The sequence below is a fragment of the Hyperolius riggenbachi genome, chromosome 1 (assembly GCF_040937935.1).
Source record: "Hyperolius riggenbachi isolate aHypRig1 chromosome 1, aHypRig1.pri, whole genome shotgun sequence".
Taxonomy (NCBI): domain Eukaryota; kingdom Metazoa; phylum Chordata; class Amphibia; order Anura; family Hyperoliidae; genus Hyperolius; species Hyperolius riggenbachi.
This window is the reverse complement of record NC_090646.1, coordinates 505,879,916-505,898,224: the sequence shown is the minus strand read 5'-3', so window position 1 is coordinate 505,898,224 and position 18,309 is coordinate 505,879,916. Positions and strand designations below refer to the sequence as shown.

Here is an 18,309-nt window from a genome sequence, read left to right as displayed (position 1 = left end):
TTTACTGGTTCCATCCCACATTTTAGAAACCTACAGTTATGTGAATTGGCCTCCCCCTAAATTGACCCTTGACTACAATGGACATATGACTGGCAGTGTTTAGATTGTAAGTTGCTGTCAAGACTATATACTCTGTAAAGCGCTGCAGAAGATTTCTGCACTTTATAAATGCTTAATAACGGTAATTGTAAAATTCAAATCTCCACCTTCCTGGGAAGTTGATGCAGTTAAAGAGAACCCGAGGTGCAATGATTATGGAGGCTGCCATATATCTTGTGATCTTTCAAGGCATGATGGTTTCTGAAGACTGGATGGAGCAATTTACCTAGACCTGGTCTCCATGGATTGATAATGCTGGAATGGCAGGTCATATTTACTGGATTTGAGTCTGACTGGTAAATTAGGCATTATCACCGCCTTCCTACTGTTTTGCCTCGCTGTCTTTGTTCCTCGGTGCTGTTCCTGTTTTCTACTGTTTATACTGTATCACTCAATTGTATTTGTCATTTTGCTCCCCCTGGGTGAGCTTCCAATTCGCATTGACTGTTTCTAGGTTTCCACTATCGCGAATCCGCCTGCGTTGTCCGCATGCGGATCTGTTTCCACTTGTCAGTAATGCTGAGTGTTTTTCTGTGCGGGAGAAATCTGCACGGAAGAGTCCTCAGAATTCGCACGCCGCTATGCGAATCGCCGCTAATGTATTTAATAGGGAAATCGCATGCGGTTTTGGTATGCGTATTTTACCGCGATTTCGCATAGGAACTAATGTTAAATCACACAGGCAGTGAGATGATCAAAATCGCATCAATACTAACCTATGCGAAATCGCTGTAAAATATGCATGCGGAATCGCACCCGCATGCGATTTCGTTGCGGGGAATCAGCGGTGATTCCGCACCGCACAAGTGGAAACGGGCTCTAAAGCATGAACATTTAACCACTTAACGACCGCCTAAGGCCGATAGGCGTCGGCAGGCCGAAGTGGTGTTTCCATGGAACTGTTCCATGTCAGTTCACGGAGGGTGTCTCCGTGAACAGCCTGCGAACCTCCGATCGCGACTCGCAGGCTAAATGTAAACACACGGGGAAGAAACCCCCGCTGTTTACGGCGCGGAGCTCGGCTGAAGCCTATCAGAGGCGGTGCAGGACGGATCGCCGTCCTGTGCCGCCCATGGGAGGGAAGGAGAGAGAGGCTGGAAATCGCTGCGGAGGAGGGCTTTGAGGATCCACACAGAGCAGCAGCGATCAGACACCCCCCCCCCCCCCCCCCAGCAGGACATTCCCACATTCCCCTAGTGGGGGGGGGGGGGGGGAGTCTGATCGCCCTGCGCCAACATGATCTGTGCTGTGGGCTGAGGAGCCCACGCAGCACAGATCTGCAAACATAGCCCGGTCCTTAAAGAGACACTGAAGCGGAAAAAAAGATGATATAATGAATTGGTTGTGTACTATGAATAATTACTAGACGATTAGCAGCAAAGAAAATATTCTCATACTTTTATTTTCAGGTATATAGTGTTTTTTCTAACATTGCATTATTCTATAATATGTGCAGATTACACAACACTCAGCATTCAAAATGATTCTTTCAGAGCAGTCTGTGAAGTAATGACCTCTCCTCTAGCAGAGAAAAAGTAAACAGTTCACTTACAGTTGAGATAATAAAAGTCAGATAACAGCCCTCTCCAGGACTTAGGGCCCGTTCACACTACACGCGTTTCCATATGCGTTTTGGAAACGCGTGCGGGGGGGGCCGACACGCAGGACATCAGACATTGCATAGAGTGCAATGTCTGATGTTCACACAGCATGCGTTCCGGACCTGTGCGGTCCGGGAACGCATGCTGCACGCAGATTTTACAAAAAACGCGCGGCTGTCCCATTCACTTTTCAGTGATGGGATCAGCCACGCAACGCATACGAACGCGGACATGCGTGCGTTCGTACGCGTTGCGGTCCGCATGCGTTGCGGTCCGCATGCGTTGCGGTCCGCATTTTGTAGTCTGAACGGGCCCGGCCTGAAACACACCAGAGGAGTTTTGAAACCTCTAAAAGCTCTTCCCAATGTAATGCTAAGGGGTTTTTTACAAAACCTCATTGCTCCAGTGTGCACAGACACATAGGATAACATTAGCAGCCGATTTAAAAACTCAGAACGCTCAGAAAAACTCCTCTGGTGTGTTTCAGGCCTAACTTAGGCCACATACACACATCAGACCATAGTCTTTTGAAAATGAAAGATCACAGACCAATCTTACCACCGTTCATGTAGTATGAGAGCCATACTCTACACAGTCTTTTCTATGGAGCTGAACTCCACATCAGACAGAAATCTTTGCAAGATGCTGCACACAGATGCTGTACAGACACAAAAGATCAGTATCTGCAAAAGATCTGGTCCTGCCAAAAATCCATTCCTGCAAATTGCAATGATAGTCTATGAGATCTGCAGATCATCATACACACATGATTTAACTGACATTCATCTGCAGATCAGATCCACCAGGATGGATTTTCAGATCTGCAGATGATTGCTTGATCTGCAGATGAATGTCAGTTAAATCATGTGTGTATGATGATCTGCAGATCTCATAGTCTATCATTGCAATTTGCAGGAATGGATTTTTAGCAGGAACAGATCTTTTGCAGATACTGATGTGTTGTGTCTGTACAGAATCTGTGTGTGCAGCATCTTGCAAAGATTTTTTTCTGATGTGGAGTTCAGCTCCATAGAAAAGACTGTGTAGAGTATGGCTCTCATACTACATGAAGGGTGGTAAGATTGGTCTGTGATCTCTCATTTTCCAAAGACTATAGTCTGATGTGTGTATGAGCCTTTAGTCGGAGAGCTTAATGGCTTGTTTGCATAGAGATAACTGGAGTTTCTCAACTCTTCCTGTACTGGAAACAATTAGACTGATGTATCTGATCTTAATGTTTTATTTCTTAGCTGTACTACACATACAAATCATATCATATTTTTTTTTTCGCTTCAGTGTCTCTTTAAAGAGAGTCTGAAGCGAGAATAAATCTCGCTTCAGACCTCATAAATAGCAGGGGCACGTGTGCCCCTGCTAAAACGCCGCTATAGCGCGGCTTAACGGGGGTCCCTTCACCCCCAAATCCCCCTCGATACACCCGGGGAGCGCTTCCTGGTTGGGGCAGGGCTAACCGCCTCAGCCCTGCCCCACGCGCGTCTGTCAGCGCGTATCTCCGCCTCTCCCCCGCCCCTCTCAGTCTTCCTTCACTGAGAGGGGCGGGGGAGAGGCGGCGATGCGCCGCTGACAGACGCGACTGGAGGCAGGGCTGCAGCCGTTAGCCCTGCCTCCAGGAAGGGAAATTCTGCGACCTTTCTACGACACACTTTTGCGGGGGGTGGGAGGGGGGGTGAAGGGACCCCCGTTTAGCCGCGGGATAGCGGCGTTTTAGCAGGGGCACACGTGCCCCTGCTATTTATGAGCTCTGAAGCGAGATTTATTCTCGCTTCAGAGTCTCTTTAAGTGGTTAATAAAAACGTTAGACACTAATGACAGTTGCCTGGCAGTTCTGCTGATCTTTCTGGCCTCAATAGTTTCTGAACACACACACAAAATAAGCATGTACAGTATGTAATTCGGTCAGAGCACGTGATCTACGTGCTTGATTGTGGCTATTAGAGGAAGGGGATCAGCAGGGCAGTCGTGCAACTTGCATTGTTTTAAAAGAAATACATGTCTCCATATCTCTCCCACCTCAAGTTCCCTTTAATCCTTTGGCAGCCAATCTATTTAGAAGCTTGCAAGTGCTCCAGGCCAATTTTAGCACCCCCCCCCCCTTATTTTGCATCTGTTTGCTACTAAATGCTGTAGTGTGTATTTATAGCCACTTGTCACTAGAGGGCAGTGTGAGTCAATAGAAGACTTCTGCTTTGTTTCTGTTAGCAGGTAGAGTTCAAAACATTCCAAGAATTTGCAGTACGAGCTCTGCTGACTGAGGTCAAAAGCCGTGCACTTACCTCAAACATAATAACTCTATTGAAGCCGCTTGTGGGTTAAGCAAAGAAAGGCACCTAGCATCCACTTAGAAAAAAATTCATTAAATGGATCCCTTATATGGTATGTTTAATGTGTCCATGCCAGAATTGCTGCCTCAGTTGCCCCCGTGATGTTCTGTTTCACCACAATATGCCCTGCTATAGGCTGCGACCACAAGTAGTTGGGAAACCTTTGAACCTGATCTTCTTTGTCCCATGCATGTGCAGTTTAAAGGAGTCTTCAGGGGGAAAGGGCTAAAATAAGTGGTACTTACCGGGGGCTTCCTCCAGCTCCAAGCCCCCAGGACGTCCCTCGCCGCAGCTCTGCCCGCATCCGTTCACCGCAGGTCCGTCCCGGCCACGGCGATGACGTCAGAGCGACCTCCAGGTCGCTCTGTACTGCGCCTGCGTGAGCGGCGCTGTCAATCACCACCACGTGCGCCGGAGCGGGCTGCGCAGTAGTCCTTGGAGCTGGAGGAAGCCCCCGGTAAGTACCACTTATTTTAGCCTTTTTCCCATGATGACTCCTTTTTAAAGCGGAATATAACCCTGCATTTCAACTTTGCTCTAAAATATTATTTACAGCATATTATATGCAAAAAGCATTTTTTTTTACTAGACCAGCATTGGAAGGGTTAAACACAGAGGTTTAAAGGTCCTGGAGAGATATGCAGAAGAAGTTCAGATAGATACATTCTATTTAGTTACATGTATCTATTGATAAACAGTTACACACTCTTTGGCTGTCGTCCAAGCTCCTTCTCAGTGAGAGAGATGAGTCACATTCAACACTTAGATACATTATGTAAACAAAATGTATCTATTTCAGCTTCGGATGCGTCTGCAGAAATCTAAAGGAACTTTAAAGCCTTGTGTAACCCTTCCAATGCTGGTCTAGTAAAAAAAAATTGCTGGTTGCATATAATATACTGTAAATAATGTTTTAGAGCAAAGTTGAAATGCAGGGTTATATTCCGCTTTAAGTAGTGCCGTTGTGTGTGCCACAAAGCCGGGGAGTGCGGATAGAGCAGCGTCACAGAACAAATTGCATGCAGCCAATCCAGTGCATTTACATGCTAATTTTAATTGACAGTTTGAAACTGAATACAGTTAGCATTCAATTTACACGTTGAAAGATTAGCGTCTTGTTGATCCTCTCTAGTGAGCTCTGGTATAACGGGCAGTCTAGTGTAATAATTCTGTATCTGATTTCTCCTGCTTAGCTTAACTGTTTGGCCTGGCTTCACAACCTCCATCTTACAATATGAGACAAACATTATGCTGTGCATTGATGTGAGCCATAAGGTACTTCGGAGTGAAACTGTGTTGGATTTAATGTATAATATACATTCTAAAGTTGGAGCAAGGGGCTTCCGAGAGATTTGTAGCAAAGAACTGGTTGGACAAATCGTACTAACGAAGTAAGTTTTCCGATTTCCTATACATTCGTCATAAATCTACTGTATGCATGTAAAAACATGTGTTATGAATAACGTTTACGTTGTTGACTGCTATTGCCACTTAACCCATTCAGGTTCCATCGTTTTCACTTGAGAAATGTTCACCTCTCATTCATTAGCCTATAACTTTATCACTACTTATCACAATGAGTAAGCAGCTTGAGAAAAGAAGATCCGGGCACCAGCTTGCCAATACAGCAGTCACCGTTTTTATTGCATCCCCGTAACACAAGTGAGAAAATGCCTGACAGCCGTTTCTTGGGCTAAAGGACCCGCTTCTTCAGAGGCTAATACAATAAGGTGTATTAGCCTCTGAAGAAGCGGGTCCTTTAGCCCGCGAAGCGGCTGTCAGGCATTTTCTCACTTGTGTTACGGGGATGCTGGGGATGCAATAAAAAGGTGACTGCTGTATTGGCAAGCTGGTGCCCGGATCTTCTTTTCTCAAGCTGCTTACTTAATGTTGTTTATCCGGAGGCACAGCGGTTAGCACCTCTATACCCCCTGAGCCAGCTGTCATCTAGTGCCGATCGATCCTCCTTGTTGATATACTTATCACAATGAACTGATCTATATCTTGTTTTTTTTCCGCCACCAATTAGGCTTTCTTTGGGGGGGTACATTTTGCTAAGAGCCACTTTACTGTAAATGCATTTTAACAGGAAGAATAAGAAAAAAACGGAAAAAATCATTTTCTCAGTTTTCAGCCATTATAGTTTTAAAATAATACATGCCTCCATAATTAAAACTCACGTATTGTATTTGCCCATATGTCCCGGGTATTACACCGTTAAAATTATGTCCCTATCACAATGTATGGCGACAATATTTTATTTGGAAATAAAGGTGCATTTTTTCCGTTTTGCATCTATCACTATTTACAAGTTTAAAATAAAAAAAATATAGAAATATTTCATCTTTACATTGATATTTAAAAAGTTTGGACCCTTAGGTAAATATTTACATGTTTTTTTTTTTGTATTGGTTTTTTATTTTTATATTAAACATTTTATTTGGGTATTTTTGGGAGGGTGGGATGTAAAGTATAGTTTTATAATGTAATTGTGTGTTATTTTTAATTTTTTTTAAATTTTAGTTGTTTTACTTTTTGGCCACAAGGTGGCGGCCATGAGTTTGTTTACATGACGTCACTCTAAGCGTAACACACGCTTAGTGACTCATCGGGAAGGAAACGGCCAGAAAAAGCACAGCTTCCGAGAGAAGCTGTCGCTTTTTCAGCGGGGGAGAGGAATCAGTGATCGGGCACCATAGCCCGATACATTGATTCCTTGGCTACCGAATCCGCGGCCGGGAGTGCACGCGCGCGATCGGCCGCGGTAGCGCACATGGTTAAACTACGTCCAGGAACCAAAATAGGTTAAACTTGGTGTGCAGGTATGTTTTATAGTTTTTCTTAAAGAAAACCTGAGCTGAAAATTAAAAGTCAAAATAAGCATACACAAGTCATACTTGCCTCCTGTGTAGTCTACTCCTCAATCTCTTTCTCCTCTCCTGCATCCTGTTTGTCCACTGTGATCAATGTAATTTTCCGTCCTCCATTTTGAAAATGGCCATTACACCATAACAGCTTTCTGGTCAGCACACAGTTAAACTGTAACATTGCCCACTTGAGCCATAGGGAAACATGGATACATCAGTTCTCCTCTCAGCTGTAACTGACAGCAACTGATATATTTCAGTTCTGACAAAATGTTGTCAGAACTGGAAGGGATCACTGTAAGAAGAAAATGGTGAGCTTCTGAGAGGAACTGATGGCAAGGTAACTATGTAATGTTCATTTGAAGTTACCTCATGTGCTTTTTTTAAATAATTTTACTCAGTACAGGTTCTCTTTAAGTGGGGAAAAGAGTTGATTACAAGGAATCACTACTTTTATATGATCTACAACAGGAATAGAAGGGAATATAAAAAGCTAATGCAAAAATTACTACAGTTTTGACACAAATGCAATTTTTTAATGCAGGGCTTTTCAACCAGTAGTACCACGCTTCATGATTGTATCACAGGTCAATTTGTGAACCCCTGCTATTAAAAGTGTAAGAATGGCTGCAGGTTACATTTTTCCAGTGAAATGTTCAGCTTCTCCCACTTTTTGTAACCTTGACACAGTCGGTCAATGACTAAGTTTGTGAGTTTTCGAGTTCCTGGCATCAAAAATGTGTAAATGGAAGCAGATTATCCAGCAATGAAATCTGATTGGCTGATAGTGGCTTCGCCCGTTTTAGTGTATTTGAACCCCAGTCATCCAATGACTGACTGTACCAGGTTTTAGGCCTCTGCCATTAACAGTGGGAGAGTGGCAGCAGTTTAAATATTCCCCTTGAAAATAGGTGAATTTTTTTTTCATTGTCTGTTGTAGGCTCCACCCACTTCCTGGATATTAATCCCACTGACCAAGTGTGCAAGTTTGAAAACCCTGCGATAAGTCCAAGAATGGCTACAATTTACATTTTTTTTTTTCCCCCATTAAAAATGAATTGCTCAAATTTGATTGGCTGTTTTGTTCCGCCCACTTTTCTTTGATCCATAAACTTTAGAACAGAAAGTATCCGGGCACCAGCAGCAGCAGTATGCTTAGTAAACCTTTAATGCATCCCCAAACCGCATGACATACAAAGTGAAATGCCTAACGTCGTTTCACAGGACAAAACCTGCTTCTTCAGAGGCAACCAGTAACCACTTTTCTTTGAATCTTTCACCTTTGTCACCAAGTGACCAACTGTGCTAAGTTTGGGGACTTTGGCTTTATTGCTGTGAGAATGGCAGCGGTTTACATTTTTTTAAATTATTTTTTTCCATTGACATGAATGGGTCAAATCTGATTGGATATTTGTGGTTCCGCCCAGGTGTGCAGGGGGAACATGAAACCCAGAACATACTGTCCCAGGTACTAAGTGATCTGTATGGCAAGTTTTGTTGAAATCAGTCAAGGTGTTTTTGAGTGATCAACACAGGCACACACCCCAACCCAGAGATCTGCAAAGAAAAACCTAAATGCAGCCTAAAGTGTTTTTATTTGTTTTTTTGTTGTTGTTGTTTTTTGTTTTCTCTTCTATTCCTTGATGTTGATCTGAGAAAGCAGTGTGGCTCATGCATGGAGTCCAGTGTAACGTGATGGTAATGTTGTTGTGGCTGTCCTGAATGTTTTATTTGAAAATGTGCCAGCCACAATCCTTCCTTTGCTGGTTCTGTCTCCTGGGCTTCCCTCTGCCTGATTTTCCTACCTGTCACCAGCCCCTCACTGCTTCCCCTGTGCAAATGCATGTTGTATGGAGTAAGATAAACCGTTACCCAGTGTCTGACTAACGCAGAGGAAATACACTTGCTACAGGTGTCTATTGGAAGCGATAACGCATGTTTTTTTCTGCTTGGCCCAGCAGAAGTGAATGTCTTCAGTTTTACACAACCCAGTTTTTGACACTGTTACAACCACATTCACAGGGAAATGTAAAGGATGATTTTTTTATTTTTTTTTATTCCACCAGCTTTAAAATAATTTTCTGTCTTTAACTACAGGTACAACAATCGAACTTACCGCATTGATGATCTCAACTGGGAGTTCACTCCAGAATCTACATTTAAGAAGTCAGATGGGAGTGAAATCAGCTTTATTGAATACTACAAAACAGTACGTCCTTTTCAATAAGAAGCCTGCTCAGCTGTTCGTTTGGTTTATTTTTTTTGGGGGGGGGGGGGTGAATGTCTCCCTTTTTGCTGAATTGTTTTTATGATAAATCTGCAAGGCTGGGGAAACCTAGGACCTAGAAATCCTGGCCTGGATTAAAAAAAAATCTGGGTGGAATTTTCAACCTTCATCAGAGTCATCTCAGAATGGCAAGGATAGCCATTTCCAGATGATAAAACCTAAACTCTTCAGCAAATAGTATTGATGTGTATGAAATACATAATTTTAGCAATATGTCATCAAAACAGTAAAGGTTTATACACCGCTTCAATTTGTGCTGCCAATCAGGATCGAGCGTGACACTGCATAGGGATCTTAGAGAGTCTGAAGCGAGAATAGATCTCGCTTCAGACCTCATATATAGCAGGGGCACTTGTGCCCCTGCTAAAACGTCGCTATCCCGCGGCTTAACGGGGGTCCCTGTCCCCCCAAATCCCCTTCGTACAGCGGGGGAGCGCTTCCGGGTTGGGGCAGGGCTAACCGCCGCAGCCCTGCCCCACGCGCGTCTGTCAGCGCATATCTCCGCCTCTCCCCCGCCCCTCTCTTTCTTCCTTCACTGAGAGGGGCAGGGGAGAGGCGGCGATGCGCGTCTGATAGACGCGACTGGAGGCAGGGCTGCAGCCGTTAGCCCTGCCTCCAGGAAGAAAGAAATGTACGACCAACTTTCCGACCATCTTTTGCGGGGGGGGGTGGGTTGGGGGTGAAGGGACCCTCGTGCAGCCGCCGGATAGCGGCGTTTTAGCAGGGGCACACGTGCCCCTGCTATATATGAGTGCTGAAGTGAGATTTAGTCTCGCATCAGTGTCTCTTTAAAGGACAACTGAAGTGGGAAAAAGGGACATAAGCATGTGAGAGTTGCTCGCCGTCCTCCCACGGTCTGCAGTTGAGCTGCGATCAGCCCTGAGAACAGGTTCAGTCGGGTCCAGTCTGGGACCTCTCACTCATATGCAGTAGACCTGGACTGCTGCGACTAAGCCAGTTACCAGTGCTAATTGAGGCTGAACGGCAGACCGCAGGACGGCGGCAAGGGACTCTCGTGCTTATGGGGCTAGAGGAAGCCCCGGGTAAGTATAGATTTGTAATATTTCTTATTCTCTGGTTTACTTAAAACCGGTACACTTACCAGATTATCTGCCAAGACCACCACCTCGCCTGTGGTAATGTGTATACGGTACTTCTTTATGCCCTGTTACTTTTTGGAGGGTCACAGAGCTGATCACGTTGGGGGTGGTGTTGGTTCTGTTTTTATTTTATTTTCTCTAATTGTCATCCGGGACAACCTGAGATCCGGTCCCGCCCAGGATCTGTGGAAACACAAATCCAAGAAGATTAAAAGCCCCCGCCCACCCTCCATCCTCAGTTCATCTGTGTTTCCGCCACGGAAACACCTAAGAAGCAAAGCTCCCGGTTTTTGTTTTTTTTTGTTGTACTCACCAGAGGGTGAGTTTGATGTAGACAGGAGGCACAGGCAGTTGGAGCGGGTAGCAGGAGGCAACGCGGACTGCAGACCTCAGTTTACTTGTGCGGTGTTCGGCTTCTGTGTAGTGTATAGCCGCTACACCGCGCCTCCTCCATCAGACGCCGGCTCTGCAAGGCGCATCCGAGCAGCTGATTAACGCCGGAAGTGAGTCAGAGGTCGCGTAACCGGCTGATGTCAGGCGGGCGTGGAGGAGGAACTTTGGAGAACCAGGAAGTGAAACAGCGTGCAAGCGGCACAGCGGTGAGGATGTCGCAGTCTCAGAGGGGAGAGCAGCCTCAGCAGCAGCGTGAATCTGAGGCGGCGGGCTCTGCTCCCAGATCCTCTTCGCAGGTCCTGCCATCAGGGTCCAGTGGGGTAAGCCTCCAGTTGGAGGATATGTTTTCCTACTACCGCAATTGCATTGATTGTATGGGATGGCATCTCAGTATCTTGTCCTTTTTTGTTTTTATTCAGACAAAATCTGAGCCTAAATCTACTACTACTACTACTACTACAACAACAAATAACAAATAACATTTGTAAAGCGCTTTTCTCCCGTGGGACTCAAAGCGCATACTACTACTACTACATCCAACCAGCCTAAATATAAGAGATGTAGTTTATGTAATAGTAAAATAGCCTTAAAAGCCCCGAGAAATTTGTGTCAGGCTTGTATAGATGCTATTGTGGCCTCCCAGACTTCCAATATTCTGAAAGAGGTTATGGATACAGTTAACAAGAATATGCAAGAAACGTTAGACAAATTTAAGGAGTCCTTGGTGCAGCCAGATAATGAATCTCTGCCGGGACCCTCTTCCGGTGCTCTATCCCATCACTCCTTTTCTGATGTTTTTAGGAGCTGAGGAGGAAGAAGAGGAAGTGTCAGTATCCCAGGAGGAGGGGGAGCAGCCTCCGTCAGAGGGTTCTGAGGGGGATGATGGGGCAAAAACTCCTAGATTTTTATTTTCTTCTGATGAATCTTCTGAGTTACTTAAGGCTGTGTACACCACGGAACAGATCAAGGAATCTGTTCCGGAAATAACTCCTCAGGATCAAGTGTATCTTGGATTGGGTCGATCTTCAGGCAGAGTTTTCCCTATCCATAAAACCTTGCAGGATATTCTTACTTCCCAGTGGCAAAATCCTGAGAGGCCGCTGTTTATTCCCAAGTCAACAAAGAGCAAATTTCCCTTTTCTCAGTCAGAAATTGACAAATGGACTAAATGTCCTAAACTAGACTCATCCCTGTCTCAATATTCGAAAGACTCTGATCTATCCTTTAAAGGAGGCTGTTGTGACAGCACAACCTGCGTCCTCAATGTTATTTAACATTATTTATATTCTTTGTATTAGTATATTCCAGTCCCCCTGCAAGATTTAGTTATTTAGCATTTCCCAACTGTAACTCCCTGCTCAACAGCCTTGTCTAGATGTTTCTGCAACAGTTGAGTTCAGTTAGTGAGGAGATCCTGCTGTGCTTGTAGTCTCATCGTATTTTTACCTATGAATATGCTCTAAAAAACATCTTTGTATGCTTTCAACACAAGTAAAGATACTACAGATTATACTTGGAGTCATTATTTCATCGAGTAAACTGCCTGTGGAGGTTTATAAATCAGTGTGGAGTTATACTGCTATACAGTCTGGGTCTTCTGTTTTGAATTCCCGCTTTGTGTGAGGCATACTCCAGAACACAGGTGTTCTCAAAGATGTTATGGATAAGAAAATTGATGCCCTTCTCGAGAAAGCTTGGGAATCAGCGGCCTTTGGTTTCATTCCTGGTATTTCAGCCACCTGCATTTCCCGAAATCTTAGAAATCTGATCGATAAGATTATCCATCCAAATTCTAAGGGCGCTCCAATTAAGGATTATGCGGCTTCCTTGCCGGTGGTTCTTAACCACCTTAGCGGTATGGACGTGCTCAGCTCGTCCATTACCGCCAGAGGGTGCCGCTCAGGCCCTGCTGGGCCGATTTTGATGAAATAAAAAGCAGCACACGCAGCCGGCACTCCAGCCGCGTGTGCTGCCTGATCGCCGCCGCTGTGCGGCGATCCGCCGCGAGCAGCGGCGAAAGAGGGTCCCCCCAGCCACCTGAGCCCTGCGCAGCCGGAACAAATAGTTCCGGCCAGCGCTAAGGGCTGGATCGGAGGCGGCTGACGTCCATGACGTCACTCCGCTCGTCGCCATGGCGACGAAGTAAGCAAAACACGGAAGGCCGCTCATCGCCGGAGGCAATCAGAACCCCTCCGGAGCGCCCTCTAGTGGGCTTTCATGCAGCCAACTTTCAGTTGGCTGCATGAAATTTTTTTTTTTTTTTATTTAAAAAAAAAAACCCTCCCGCAGCCGCCCTGGCGATCTTAATAGAACGCCAGGGTGGTTAAAGCCGTCGCTTTTTTAGTGGATGCAGTTACGGAACTGATTCGTGTTTCTGCGCGTACTACGGCTCTTGTTAACTCAGCCAGGAGGGCAATGTGGCTGAAGACCTGGGAAGTGGACCAGACCTCAAAGAACAGATTATGTTCCATCCCTTTTGAGGGTAATCTCTTGTTAGGGTCTGGTCTAGAGGAAGTGTTATCCCGTTCGGCAGAAAAAGGGAAACCATTCCCAAACAAAAAGAAAAGTTTTAAGGGGAAACGACCCTTTGTCCCTAAGAAACAGGACTCCAATCTTCCAAAAAATAGGAATGTGCAGAGGAAGTGGTCCTTTCCCAGAGGGAAGGGTAAAGGGGAGTTCACTCTCGGAAAGACTGAGCCCCCAAAACCTAGTAAATGACGGTTTACCGGTAGAGGGAGGCTAATTTATTTTCGGACAGAATGGGAGAAGTTAGATCCCGATCCTTTTTGTTTTTCAGATTATAAAAATGGGTTATCGACTTCAGTTTTCAAGCCCCCCTCCGCAAAGAAATTTGTGAATCCAATTCCGAAGGACCCAGAAAAGGCCAAGGGTCTGGAGATAGAGATTCAGAAACTTTTAGAGAAGAAAGTTATAATACCAGTACCCCAGGAAGAAGTATTCCAGGGTTACTATTCCCATGTTTTCCTAGTGAAAAAAGCAAATGGAGAGTTCAGATTAATTCTGAATCTGAAGTCTCTCAATCCATTTCTGACATACAAGAAGTTCAGGATGGAGAGCATTTATTCAGTGAGAGCTCCATTACAGGGCAAGGAATATTTTGTGTCGATAGACCTTCGCGACGCCTATCTGCACATTCCCTTTTTTTCCAGCCATCAAAAGTTTTTTTGTTTTTTTTTTTAAGGTTCGCGATCAAGTCTCATTGCCAAATTCGACATTTCCAATTTCAAGCCCTGCCCTTCGGGATAGCTTCGGCACCCCGAATCTTTACAAAAGTGTTAGCAGAAGTCATGAAGATTTTGAGATTGCAGGGAATAGCGATAGTCCCGTATCTGGACGATCTCATTTTTGCAGAAACTACTCTGACCAAATCTCACAGAGATACGGTGATCACCCTTTTATGCCAGGTTGGATGGATGATAAATTACGAGAAATCAGCCCTAGATCCAGTACAGGAGACTATATTTTTGGGGTACAGTAAAAATTCAATAGAAGGGAAAATTTACTTACCACTCGAGAAAATTGCAAAGATTTCAAGGGAAGTAAAATTGTTATGCAGCCAGGAGAGGAGTTCCCTCCGCCAGATCATGTGAGTACTAGGGCTATTCTCAGCATCCATTCCGGCGGTCACCTGGGCCCAACACCACGGCAGAAATCTCCAGTCTCTGCTTTTGGCGAATTGGGACAAGTCCAAACAATCTCTGTGGCTGCTGTAGTATCACACACCTGAAACAAGCATGTGTCTAATCTGGTCAGAGCACTTGATCTGCATGCTTGTTCAGGTTTTATGGCTAAAAGTATTAAAGGGAACCTAAACTGAGAGGGACATGGGATGTTTCCTTTTAAACAATACCAGTTGCTTGGCAGTCCTGCTGAACGGTTTGGCTGCAGTAGTGGCTGAATCAGACGTGAAACAAGCATGTAGCTAATCCAGTCTGAAATCAGTCAGAGCACCTGATCTGCATGCTTGTTGAGGGGCTGTGGCTGAAAGTATTAGACACAGGATCAGCAGGAGAGTCAGGCCACTGGTATTTTAAAAGGAAAAATCCTTCTCCTTCTCAGTTTAGGTTCCCTTTAAAGGGAACCTAAACTGAGAACTATATGGACTTTTCCTTTTAAAATAATACCGGTTGCCTGACTCTCTTGCTGATCCTGTGTCTCTAATATTTTTTAGCCACAGCCCCTGAACAAGCATGCAGATCAGTTGCTCTGACTGATTTCAGACTGGATTAGCTGCATTCTTGTTTCAGGTGTGTGATTCAGCCACTTTTGCCACAAAAGAGATCAACAGGACTGCCAAGCAACTGGTATTGTTTAAAAGGAGACCTCCATATCCCTTTCAGTTTAGGTTCCCTTTAACCTCCCTGCCGGTTATCCCGAGCTCAGCTCGGGGTAACCTGCCGCGGAGGATTCCTCAGGCCCTGCTGGGCCGATTTGCATAATTTTTTTTGTTACACGCAGCTAGCACTTTGCTAGCTGCGTGTAACTTACAATCGCCGCCGCTCCGCGCCGATTCGCCACAACCCGCCGCATCAGAGGGTGCCCCCCCCCCCCGAGACCCGTGCGCTGCCTGGCCAATCAGTGCCAGGCAGCGTCGAGGGGTGGTTCGGGGACTCCCTCTGACGTCGGTGACGTCATCGCGCCCGTCGCCATGGCGACGGGGGAAGCCCTCCTGGAAATTCCGTTCAGAACGGGATTTCCGGATGGGTAAATGCGCCGGCGGCAATCGGCGCATTCGGGGGGACGCCGCAGGGAGGGGGGAAGCATGTAGCTAGCTCTAGGCTAGCTACATGCTACAAAAAAAAAAAAAAATGCCAAAAAACACCCTCCCTGCCGTGCGCAGCAATTTTTTATAAAGGTAGGGAGGTTAAGGCAAAGCGAAGGAGAGTTCTCAAGTGGCCAATCAGCCTAGATCCAAATCGCAAAGAGCATCTGGAGAGATCTTAAAACCGTATTTGGGAGAAGGAACCCTTTCAATCTGTGAGTCCTGGAAGCAGCTGGCAAAGGAAGAGTGGTCCATAAAAGAAGGGGATTACATCAACTTCTGTAAATGGTGTGCTACCAAGTCTTATGTTGCAATTTGTAATTGCATCAATTTTCTGGGAGAAAAACCATTTTTTCTGACATGAATGAAAGGGTACCAATATTTCTGGCCATGACTGTAGCTGCATACAGGATGCAAAATTTGGAAACTTGTAGGACCTGATGCAGTTAACCAGCAGCTGTTAATTATTCAGTAGAGCCCCGGCTTCACTCTGAACAATTTTTGTTCCCATTTTTTGCTCATTAGTATTTAAGTGTTAATGGTTATATTAATGCCATTTATAAACTGTAAAATGTGCTAGGAACTGCGATGGCTTTCATTAATCTGCTTTTTTGTTTTCATTTTTTGTTTGTTTTTTTTCTATAGCAATATAACAAACAGATCACAGATATGAAACAACCTGCTGTTATCCACAATCCTAAAAGAGCAAGAGGACCACCTGGAACACAACCTACTGCTGTAGTTTTGATTCCAGAGTTCTGCTTTCTAACAGGTATTAGATCTGCTTTAAATACAATTACAAAACAAGTCCATAGCTAGCTTAGAAGAAACCAGAAGTGGCAATTTTGATGCGGTTATTTTTTATTTATTTAGAGATGACTTTTTAGGGCTTCATTCCCTGTCTATAGAGCCTGGAATAGTAAGATTAGTCACGCTCTTTAGTATTGAAGTGGGACACTAGTCAGCATTTAATCTACTTTTTTTTTTTTTTTTTGTCACCTGTGCAGTGCAGTCCATTTATAAAATTTCCTCACTGCCGAATACTCCACAGGAATTGCCACATAAAGAAAAAAACCTCAATAGCTACAGACCTAAGAACTTCGTATAGTTTTTAGATACGATTAAGAACGGTGCATGGAAAGCTTCATGGAATGAGTGTGGCTGAGCAGCTGCATCATTCTCTCACCAAGTGCCAAATTTGATGTAAAGTGCTTTCCCTCTTGACTCGAGCAGTGGAGACAAGTTCTATGTAGAAATAAAACACTTCTCTTTCGGACTGCATTGTGCCAAACGTAAAGTTTGGGGGAGGAAAGATTATGGTGTGGGGTTTCTTTTCAGAAGATGTGCTTTGCCCATTAGTTACAGTGAAAGGACCTCTGAATGCTTCCGCTGCCCACTGCAGGTCCTTGGGCTGTTTCCTGCCGTTCCGCGGGTCTTGCCTCTCTCCCTGTGGCCACCGAGCTGGCGGCTGCTTCCTTTTATATTTTCCAATTGGCCCTTTCTCCATGCTCCAGCTGCGGCTGCTGTGAACAGGAAGGAAGCAGAACGGCGTCTTCCTGTAGCGGCGATGTATATCGCCGTTACCATGGGAACCAGTGTCCTGTTGTCTTCCTCTTCACCGCAGCTGCAGGATGTGCTGCTGTCAAAGGAGGAGAGGGGCCAATCTGGGAATATAAGAGGAAGCAGCCGCCAGCTCATAAGGTAACACAAGCAGGGGGGGGAGCAGGCACCAAGGGTAACTATACTCCCTATACTGGGGCAACTATGCTCCCTATACAAGGGCAACTATACTGGCTACCTATACAGGGGCACCTATACCTAGATCCCCTACATAGGGGGAACCTATACACTCCAAACACCCTTCCCCAGTTTGGTCTGGATAGTAGTCCCCAGGCTGAAAAAGGTTGGGGACCCCTGCTTTAGGATACCAAGATAATAAGTTACAGTGAGAGGACCTCTGAATGGTTTAGGATACCAAGATCTTTTGGACAATTTCAAGCTGCGAACATATTTTTGGAGTAAGGCTTCTTCAGGGAATCTGTATTGTTCACTGTACTGTTTAGGTGTAAATGAGCCTCTGAAGAAAATTCTTATTTTGTCCTGGTATTTGCATCCCCTTGAAGGACAACTGTAATGAGGAATATGGAGGCTGCTATATTTCCTTTTAAGCAATACCAGTTGTCTGGCTATCCTGCTGATCTTCTGCCTCAAATGCTTTTATCCGCAGACCCTGAAGGAACATGCAGCAGATCAGGTGTTTCTGACATTGTCAGATCTGACAAGACTAGCTTGTTTCTGGTGTTATTCAGACACTACTGCAGCCACATAGATTAGCAGGGCTGCCGGGCAACTAGTATTGTTTAAAAAGGAAAGAAATATGGCAGCCTCCATATCAATCTTCTTACAGTTGTCCTTTTTTAAAGGGAAGTCAGAGGCATTTGGCGGCTACCATATATATTTCCTTTTTAATCATTACCAGTTGCCTGGCAGGCCTGCAAATCTTTGGCTTCAGTAGTGTCTTAATCACACATCTGAAACAAGTATCTCTAGAAAATCTTGTTTGTCAGAAACCGCTGACCTGTATGTTTGTTCTGGGTCTATGGCTAAAAATAAGAGGCAGGGGATCAACAGCACAGCCAGGCAGTAGGTATTCTTTAAAAGGAAATAAATATGGCTGCATCCATATCGCTCTCACTTTACATTCCCTTTAAGCTGTGCCATCTGCTTTGTATACAATGTAAACAAACCCTATCTCTTTGGACATTGTCCTAGCTAAAACAGATTGACCATCAGTAGTCCCTATAGTAAAGGAGACATCTAAAGGGGCCCATACACTG

At 45.0% G+C, this 18,309-nt stretch overlaps 1 protein-coding gene across 1 annotated transcript in view; it reads left to right on the top strand.

Annotated features, from left to right (window-relative positions):
* PIWIL1 (piwi like RNA-mediated gene silencing 1) overlaps positions 1 to 18,309 on the top strand; it is a 144,810-nt gene that overhangs the window by 56,351 nt on the left and 70,150 nt on the right. The window contains exons 8-10 of the mRNA XM_068243664.1: positions 5,236 to 5,433; positions 9,007 to 9,118; positions 16,118 to 16,244. Coding sequence (XP_068099765.1) covers positions 5,236 to 5,433; positions 9,007 to 9,118; positions 16,118 to 16,244 — 437 coding nt within the window. The remainder of the gene's footprint in view (positions 1 to 5,235; positions 5,434 to 9,006; positions 9,119 to 16,117; positions 16,245 to 18,309) is intronic.